Source organism: Syngnathus typhle, linkage group LG10, assembly GCF_033458585.1.
Source record: "Syngnathus typhle isolate RoL2023-S1 ecotype Sweden linkage group LG10, RoL_Styp_1.0, whole genome shotgun sequence".
Classification (NCBI taxonomy): Eukaryota; Metazoa; Chordata; class Actinopteri; order Syngnathiformes; family Syngnathidae; genus Syngnathus; species Syngnathus typhle.
In genome coordinates, this window is record NC_083747.1 from 3,725,408 (window position 1) to 3,735,149 (window position 9,742).

General features: G+C 47.4%; 1 protein-coding gene across 1 annotated transcript; it reads left to right on the top strand.

The window, feature by feature from the left end:
* The first annotated feature begins 407 nt into the window (after window positions 1–407).
* nacad (NAC alpha domain containing) lies at window positions 408–9,701 on the top strand. Its single transcript, XM_061287996.1, has 10 exons — window positions 408–770; window positions 2,351–2,637; window positions 2,711–7,454; window positions 7,519–7,746; window positions 8,256–8,341; window positions 8,520–8,588; window positions 8,665–8,811; window positions 8,883–9,017; window positions 9,089–9,211; window positions 9,561–9,701. The coding sequence occupies exons 1-10, from the start codon at window positions 692–694 to the stop codon at window positions 9,573–9,575; spliced, it is 5,913 nt and encodes a 1,970-aa protein (XP_061143980.1). The 5' UTR covers window positions 408–691; the 3' UTR covers window positions 9,576–9,701.
* Window positions 9,702–9,742: the final 41 nt, after the last annotated feature.

Consider the following 9,742-nt stretch of genomic DNA (forward strand, 5'->3'; position numbering starts at 1 on the left):
ATAGAAACTGCCCTTGCTGATCATGCGGCTGAGCTTTGCAGCCTCCTATGTCTTTCTCTTTCCATTAGCGCCTATGCATTCACTTATCTGCCAAAATATGAAAAGGAGGAGGCAGATACTGTAAGGGGGGGGGTTGAACAGATGCTCTCACTGGCCTGAGGGGGGCTCATTAGGGATACGATCCTTGCACGAGGCAGAAAGGATGTAATTGGACACATTTAGTTGGCTCCTTGTGAGTTTCTCTTTCCTCTTCTTTTAGATTCCACTTGGTTGTCTTGTTTTTGCAATATCTTTCCTTGCAGTTGAGGGCAGCACTGAGAGGGATGCATGAAAATCTGCTGACATCATCTCCCCAAGATCCAGTCAGAGCTTGGCTGGCAGAGAAGCGGATAGAGAGGGAGGGAGGGAGGGAGGAGAGGAAGAATTGCACATGCGACTGCGGATTCCACATGCATATAAACAGGCGGATACTAGACGGTTAGTTTGAGTTTAACACACCAAAGCAGCATCAAAAAAAAAAAAATCAGACATCCACAAACATGTGCTGCAAGGAAGAAGCGGGTCGCTAAGTACTCCGCTCCCCCCTCCTCCTCCTCTTCCTCCATCGCCATCCCTCCTCCCCTTGTTCACCTTGTCTCTTCTGGCTTTTAGTGTTGCGTCAGAGCCAAAGAGAGGCAGCCACGAGACAAGCATGCCGGGGGAGAGCGCTCACAGATCCGTCAACGAGCATCCGGGGCTGGGAGAGGATGATACCGGACTCCCTGGACCAGGTAGGACCTCTGGGGCTTTTCAATACACCAGGAGGCTGTGATCGGGTATAAAAATACAATGTTGACTATTTGCTAATAAGAGCTCTTATTCCGTGATGCACTTGCTTGGCATCACTAAACCGGATGATAGTTACGGTTAGAAACTCCCCCGCCCTTAACCCCGTGACTTGCAGAAATGATGTTTTTTGGGGGGGCCCCTTCCGGAACCCTGGCCTCGGTGCACCGCCTCATCCTCTGCGCCATGTCTTCATGCGCATGCAGTTTCATCCTCATGCAGTATGCAGTTTTGGGAACTGTCCGATGAGCTATGGCTCCGCCCTTCCCTCCCTGAGTACTTTAGCTGGATCATGACACAGCAGCATGGCAGAAATCAAATGTGCACAATGGCAAGAACAGGCTTGGCTGCTGGATGTTAAAACTTTGTGATGTTATGGAAGGTTGACAAACTGTTGACAATAGTTACACCCAGGGGCGTAGCCAGAAAAAAATCTGGGGTGGCCAGGGTGGCACCGCCTCACTTAGGGGTGGCATTCTTATATCTCTCTCTGTAACTTAGAAGTCATTGTTTATCATACCAGCCACAATCAGGGTTTGATTAAATAAAATGCACATATTAGGAACTCACTCATAATACAGGCAGGTCTAAATAAATATTGTTATATTTTGATGTTGTGCTTTACTGGAACAATTTATTTTTAGTTTCCTTTTAGACCAATTGAACTACTACTACTATTATTTATTATTATTACTATTATTATTACCATCATTATGATCATTATTATGATCATTATTATTAATAATATAAAATAAACAATTGTAGAAGGGTACCAAGGGGTCTAAGAAGACTATATCCATGTCAAAATGGTTGTGGAAGTGGCCCAGAGGGTGGCCACAGAGTGACAAGTGGTGGCTGTGTTAAAGAATGAAAGTCAATTGTTGTTGTTTTTTCTATTCTTCGTCAGAGCACTAGCTAACTCCCCTCAGGCCCGTCGAGGAAGCGCTGCAGCCTCAGTGATTCTGCTCCACTTATTGTTTCACTGCCTTCCCCCAAAGGAGCAGCATACAGCTATTTAAGAAACTGCTGCTGAGATACGCTAGCTAGCTAACATTTAGGCTACAGTTACCTCGTTTCCTTTTAGTAAGCATTCATTGTCCTGTGTTAACGGAGTTGTGATTATGCTTAGCAGGGTCAAGGCATGACTCAGCTCAAACACAAACACACTTCAGAGCTTATTGTTGGGGTGGAGATCAAGCGGAGATGCTAAGCGCTGATGCTTGCACTCGCTACAGCTACGAGCGATAGTGAGGAAACACGGTGACAGTGATAAGCGGCAGGGTGACGCATGTGTGTGTGTGTGTGTGTGTGTGTGTGTCGGTGGCTGGCACGGAACTGTGCCACTTGTGTGTCAAAATGGCCAATCAGCATGCGGATTGAGGTCACGGTGGCAACGGCCTAGTTAAAATGAAGCCTCTGTTCCTTCTGTGTCACGGAGAGAGACTCACTCCAGTTGAATCTTCTTGACAAAGATTGTTACGAAGCAAAGCTTTTAAGCATGTCAATTGATTTTGATACTTTCCAGGCAAAAGCAGACACCCATCCACAGCGTCCACGCCCAGCGACTGTGGCTCTTCTCCTTCCGAAAGCGGTTCAAGCCCTTCTCCAAGCACCCCTCAGAAGCTTCTACCGTCACACACATCCCCGTTTGGACCCCGACTATTTCATGCGACATCAAACTCCAGTGGGACTCCAAGACCTCAACCTGAAGGGTCTGACCATCGGCAGAACAACCTGCCGAGATTATCCGTAAAGTTAGGCGGTCATGGACCTTGTGGCCGCCTTGTCCCTGTTAAAATGGAGAGAATCAAAGTCCGTGTTAGGCTTGTGAGATATATTCTTCTTATGATAATGATATGATATTAATATGCGTGTATCGCCCTAGGTTCTGACCGGTTCCGAGGTGGAGAGTGATTATCCAGACGCACAGACCATGGACACTCGAGTGGTGATGGGTCAGGAGACCCTCCTTAAACCGTCAGAGATCCTGAAAGGGGCACGGTCTCATAGCCGCCGCGATCAAGCTAGCCCGTCATCAGTTAGCAAAAGCTTTTCGGAAGCTGAGCCAAAAGTAAATAAGACCCAAATGGAAACGCGCAATGAAGAGTGCAAAATGAAAAAGCCAGACAAAGAAGATAAACAAACAGAACAGGCTCCGCCCCCAGCCAAGAGTCTCGCATTACATTCCTCGTGTTTGGAGCCTGAATTCACAAATGAGCATTTGATGATCAAAAAAGAGGATCAAAGCTTTGCTAGTGTTGAAGTGCCTTCCCAGTCCGTCCACGAGCAGGCCTGTCCTGTGACTCTCTCCTTTTCCGAGCCGACTTATTCGGTAGACCCGCTCCGAGTGGGCGTGCCCTCGTCCCTGGACCCCGACTTGTACTACACCGCCCCTTCCACTCCCATCAAGATGGCGTCACGCTCCTCACATCTTAAACATCATTCCTATCCCGGCTCTCCCGCTTTCTCCCCGTCACCGGGCTTACCCTCAGACAGCGATGACCTCTGCTCCCCAGTGACCTCCCCTTCTGGCTCTTATATGACAGCTGAGGGTGGAAGCTGGACCTCCTCCTATGCATCCTCGGCCTCGCCCTCTACTTCCCCCAACCCTCTGCTCGCAGAAGACGCACAGGAGGCCCGCGCTTGCTTCGTTGGCTCTTTATCCGAGATTGGAGATGAAGTTGGCGAGGATAAAATTAGTCCAGAACGGGAGAAGGTAGGCCAATTTCCCGAGGATACCATCAATCCTCGGCTTGGGATAACAGGTACAACAATTCTTGAAGAGGAAGAGGCTCAAATTGAAGAAGATGAGAGCAGGATTGCTGGAGAAAGTCGTTCTTGTTGGGTGAGGAGCAGTAGCGGCCACACCAGTGACTCCCAGGAGGATGGCGGAGAGTCTGAAAGGTCCCTCTGTCCATTAGAGGGGGCTAGCGAGCATTCACCTCTCAAACTGGACCCAAGCGCATCTGACAAAAGTGATCGAGAAGAAACGGCGGCGGTTAATCCTGCTCGATCTTCATCTAACCCGAATCGTGACCCCCCTGTCCTTCTCCGTAACTCTCTCAGTTCCGAAGCCTTTGCTCAGCTTTGCTCCGCCGGTTCTTTTATGTTCTCTCCGGCAACTTGCGCTGAGGATATGTCAGAAGAAGAAAGGATGATCCCCGTCTCCCTCATCCCATTTCCTCCTCACACCAGCCTCATCTTTAAAGCCGATTCCTTTGAAATCACTCTTTTCCCGACAGAGGATGACAACGAAGTAGCCGTGGACAGAAACGAAGGCGAGGACGTTGACGCGTACGCGGCCGGAGAGGAGGAAGCGGATGTTGAAGATGATGACGACGATGACGATGACGAAGACGACGACTACGCCGTCAATGGTCCAAAAATTGCAGAGGATGACGACGATTTGGACGACAGCCGTGAGGTGGTTGAGGAAGCTAACGTGGAAGTCAAAGTCGTCGAGGAGGAAGAAGATGAAGAAGAGCAGGATGATGAAGAGGGAGAGCACGTCAGGGAGGCCGCCAGCGCCGGCGACGAGGAAAGCTCAGGCTCGTTTCTTCATACGCTCTCAGAGACATCGATAAATGACGGTCTGGATGACTTCTTCTGCTACCAAGATGATACGGATGACTCATTAGATTCCGCTTCCTATAACGGCGAGGAAGACGAACGCCTGTACAGCACCGAGAGGCACGCACAGTCGTTAGAACCAACGCTCGACTCTACCGAGAAGCAATCAGAACCGCAGCAGAATTCTGCCACTGGTCAAACGGAAACTTCTCCCACCCGGCAAAGTCCGATGACGGATCGCCTAGACACAATTTGTCTTTCTGCAGAGAAATCCGCCGAGACCCATGAACTAGAACGCAAACCTCCAGAAGACGCAGAATGTTCTGGTCCATTAGACCAAACAAAAGATGAGATCTCGGCAAAACAATGTACAACGTTTCTCCAGGAATCCAAACACGAGCCATCTCCCCAATCCACGTCTTTTGGGATACCAGAAATGACCAACCCAGGTAACCTGGTTCTTCAAAACCAATCAACAGATGAAGAACTTCTGAACGACGTCAGTCCCAAACAGCCCGACGAAACCAGAGAAGATTCCATTCCAGAAAGGGATTCTTACAAACTGCTTATTAAGCCGAGTCGTTATGTGTCGGGGAGCGATGTGGATGGCGGGGCGAGGAGAATTTTATCATCGCATTGGTCCTCTGATAAGGCTGAACGAGAAGATCGGAACAAGAAGAATGAAAATGGCAGAGGAGAGATTGTCCATTGCAGAGTCACCGATTTGGCTTCCTTGACCACGGCTACTAATGACCTGAACAAAGGTGTCCTTCCTCTCTCCAATCCTAAAGACCCGAGTCCCAACCCCAGTAACATCCCAATCTCCACATCTCCAGAAGTTATTCTTGGCCTTGCGGACAATCTGACTCTGACTCCTGAACATTGTCCCGGTGACTCCGGTCAGGAGAACCTAAGTACCGACGAGAGGGTACTCGGAGCGTCTGGATCGCCTCACTCTCCTCTTGCCATCTCGCCCAAAAGGGAGAACTCAGAAACAGATACCAGACGGGGAAATGATCCTGAAGTCGGGATTTGGTGTATTGATAAAACAGAATTACATTCTGGATCCGTGTCTGAATTTGAGGTTTGGGGAGCAGGGGAGTCGCTTTCCTTGTCTCTCGGGAAGAAGTATGACTTTGAGGCTGACAGCGTACTCGTGTGTGACTCACGAGGACCAAGGACGGAGACTCTCAACGTGAGTAGTGAAGCGTATCAAAACTATGGTGATGCTTTTGGTCATGTTCTGGAAGTGAAAGATAACAGAATGGATGGAAAAAGCCATCGGGAAGAAGAGAATGAACTCCAGGGGACGTCCGTGTCCAATTTGGTTGCTTGGAAGTCCATTGAGGAGCTCTCAGAAGCAGGTGGAGGCGAAAGAAGATTCCTGAATGACGATGTCAGCAATTTAAATCATGATAACGCAGACACACCAGAACAAGTAACATGGATGGATTCCAACAATAATAACGACGCTACTTTTGATTGCCTGCAATTAGGAATGCCCGAAGGACTGAATGCTCTGTCTGAAGACGCCAGACCCGATTGTGTGAGTGTCAAAGTCAGAGAATCTGTTTCTAATATTCCACTTGAGGAGATGCCGTTTGGGGACAAACAAGTAGCGGAAGACGCGTCTGGATCGCACGCCGACGTGGGCAAACCTGCAGCAAGCCAGCATCTGAAAAGAAGTCAAGACGATCAGACAATCACCCCGGATCATAACATAACGCTAACCTTACTGGACGGCTACTTTGGTTACTTTCACCCAAGATGTAAATCGAATGCAGATGAAGGTGCAAAAAAAGTTTTGCAATCCGAATCAGACGAGAAGTGGATGGAGCCTGAAACTAGAAGCCAAAAAGCCATGGATGCTAGTTCTGTGACTGACAAACTTGCCGATGAACCAAAGATTCAAGATGCCTTGACGGGACAGCTGTGTGATCGTTTGAACTCAGGGATAGAAGAAAATACTAAGAAATTAAAGAAGAGATGTGCAAAGAATGATAAAAAGATCACAGAAAGTCCCTCCTCTCCACAGACTACCTTGGATAGTTTTGCACAAGACGATACGGAAGGAGCACTTTGCACAGAGAAAGTTGGCGCCAGTAAGAAAAGCCGAAGACGGAAACAAAACAAGGCCTTGAAGGTGACCGCGAATTTGGACTCCGGCCTTGACGTTCTTGATGAAGAAATAATTCCCCTTGCTTCCAAAGACGCAAGCTCAAATGCGTCTGACGGCCTTTCGGTTACAAATAAGAGCAAAAACAAGAAAACTTCGTCAGTCCAGTGTCAACAGAAGAAAGACAAAACCGGATCACAGGTTCAAAAGAGTCGCAACTGTGACACCAACACTCCAATCAACCTCAAAGCTCCAATAGAAACCAATAAAGAACAAGATGGCCGACAGGAAGTGCTCGACAACAGACAGGAAGTGCTTGGCGACAGACAGGAAGTGCTTGGCAACAGACAGGAAGTGCTTGATGACAGACAGGAAGTGCTTGGCGACAGACCAGAAGTGCTCAACAACAGACAGGAAGTGCTTGGCGACGGACCAGAAGTGCTCAACAACAGACAGGAAGTGCTCGACAACAGACAGGAAGTTCTCGACAACAGACAGGAAGTGCTCGACAACAGACGGGAAGTGCTCGAATACCGACCGCCGACAAGCGGTGAGAGAAGAATCCGAGTGGACATTAACGACAACAACATCGACCATGACCAGAATCCCCCACCGGAGGCTATCGCACTATGCACTTCATTTTCCTCCCCCCTCCTTCAAACTTCCAAAGAGCCACCACGTGACCTTCCCACACCTGTGCAAGAATCCCAACCTACTCACCAACTCCCTCCCCTCATCACATCCTCTCCAGCCGCCACAAATTCCTCCCAGCAAGTACTTTCCCGCCGATTTCCTCCCGATAACAAAAGCGCCACCCATCCGACGACTCAATCGGACTCAAGCGTTGCTTCACCATCTTTTGCCGTATCCAAGCCAACCCAGGAATCATCTTCCATCTCTTCACACCATTCCACCAAACAAGGCAGCACAAACATGTCCGAAGGTAAGAATCACATATTTTACACTCCCATCGCAAAATCTTGACCTTTTAGTGTATTCCCACTAAGATTCCAGTTTAGTGGGGAGAAGGACAGACAGTGAGGAGGATTGCGGACTCCCCAGATGTGTTCAAGAGTCTGTGGTCAAAGCAGCGGCAAACCCAAGTGGATCCACGGAAAGAAGTGCCACGTCTGATCAAAAGGAAAGCAACCCGTTTGCTTCTCATCGGCTAAACGACAAAGAATGGGGCTATTCAGTCAAGCGCAACCACGCAATTTCTGAAGACTTCAAAAACAGCTGAGTTTTTCCAACACCCCTCCATTTCATTCGATTGCACCATTATATTTCTCATTCTGTTTGTAGTCTTACTATACATCAGACAAGCTCTCGAGAGCTTAAATAATAAGGTAAGGCATTAAGATTTCTTGATTGCTGCCTGCCAATGACGCCTTACCCGTGAAACTCTCTATGCTTTTGAAACATTGACCTAGATTTTTTTTTTTTGTCGTGATTGGTCAGTTCTCCTTTGGAGGATGATGATTTAAAAATGCAGAATTTGAATAAGTTACTCCAGCAATTTCAACTAAGTGCATCCGGCAAAAAATAAAAAAATAAAAAATAAAATAAAATAAAATAAAATAAAATAAAATAAAATAAAATAAAATAAAATAAAATAAAATAAAATAAAATAAAATAAAATAAAATAAAATAAAATAAAATAAAATAAAATAAAATAAAATAAATTAAGATTCACAAAAATACACCAAATTTACTCTTTGCGTGTTTTGTGCGTGTGCTTGTCCAGGTTCTCTAGTGTCCTGTAACGAGTCCGATAGTGAGGGCTCGGTCCTTGAGCTGGAGGAGGAGCCAGTGAGACCTCCTCAACCGCAGGTGATTCTGGATGTTATTTTTGCCTCTACTGATTCTTCTGTGCAAATATAACTTGCCCTACTTTACAGCTAATTACTTTGGTTGAGTAGTTTTAAGCTAACATCCGAAGGAGATTTTGCTGGTTTTGGTGCCACGTTTCTTAAAATAGTCTCACAATACCAACTGGCTTCCCCTGCAGTCCTTCTCCTCAGCAGACGAAGGCCCGAACAGAACCAAACAGAGCCGCAGTGAGAAAAAGGCCCGCAAGGTCAGACAAGCAATATTTCCTTTAAAAATATAAACGCCATTATCTTATGAAATTTCTTCCGCTGCTCTGCATGTAGGCCATGTCGAAATTGGGTCTGAAGCCGGTCCACGGTGTGACCAGAATAACCATCAAGAAGTCCAAGAGTATCCTGTTTGTCATTAGCCGACCAGATGTGTTCAAAAGCCCTGCGTCGGATATTTATATTGTATTTGGGGAGGCCAAGGTAAGTCTCATCTGTGATGCGGATTTCCAATGATTGCATCATTTCTGATTCCTCTCCTCTCCCTCTGCCAGATTGAGGATCTTTCTCAACAGGCTCACAAAGCTGCTGCAGAGAAATTCAAGGTGCCTGTGACCTCTACTCCCTTGGCGCCCCCTGTCCCACCCAGCCTGAGCATCAAGGAGGAGAGCGAAGAGGAGGAAGAGGAGGTATAGAGGGAAAGGGGGCGTGGCTTAAGGCACTTTTTGAACCCACGGCGACCCACATGCTGTCTTTGCAGGTGGACAACGGGGGTCTGGAGCAGAGGGACATCGAGCTGGTGATGGCTCAGGCCAACGTGTCTCGAGCCAAGGCAGTGCGTGCGCTGAAACATAACAAGAATGACATCGTGAACGCGATCATGGTGAGGATGGCAGATGGGTAATAAATTAATGAGTCACAGAGAGAGAGAGCGAGAGGAAGGTGAAACAATGAAGGTCAAGTTGAGTCTCTCCCCAGTAACTTCTCTGATTACCGCTAGATGGCAGTATAAGCTAAGCACTGAGAAACAGAGTACAAACTTTCTGCAGTCATTGAAGCACCTCAAAAGGTTTTTAATTCCATAAAGATGCTCCAAGGTGATGGTTAAGCACTACTTTTATCGAAATTAAACTCCTGATTTCACTTTCAGCATAATTCCTCTGCATCAAGATGCCACAAGGTGGCAGCAAAGCACCTTTTAACCTTGAATCTCTTTTTATCTTTCCATCCAGGAGCTGACCATGTGAGTGATGTGGGTCGTTTGAAGCTTGACCTCCTCCTCGTCAACCTAAAGCCCAAACACAACCCCGTATTGCTGCTACTGTATGTTGCGTGTCCAATACCTGCTGAATAAATAGCCTTTTAGGATGCAAGCTCCGGGCTTTTTGTGTCCTTTGTCGACATGTTTAAAAAT

Bases quoted from the DNA above. Each gene is read 5' to 3' on its own strand.
- nacad (XM_061287996.1), top strand. From the start codon at position 692: ATGCCGGGGGAGAGCGCTCACAGATCCGTCAACGAGCATCCGGGGCTG. The intron at 2,638-2,710 runs GTCCGTGTTAGG...GTATCGCCCTAG, and splicing joins TTAAAATGGAGAGAATCAAA to GTTCTGACCGGTTCCGAGGT. The intron at 8,812-8,882 runs GTAAGTCTCATC...TCCCTCTGCCAG, and splicing joins TTGTATTTGGGGAGGCCAAG to ATTGAGGATCTTTCTCAACA.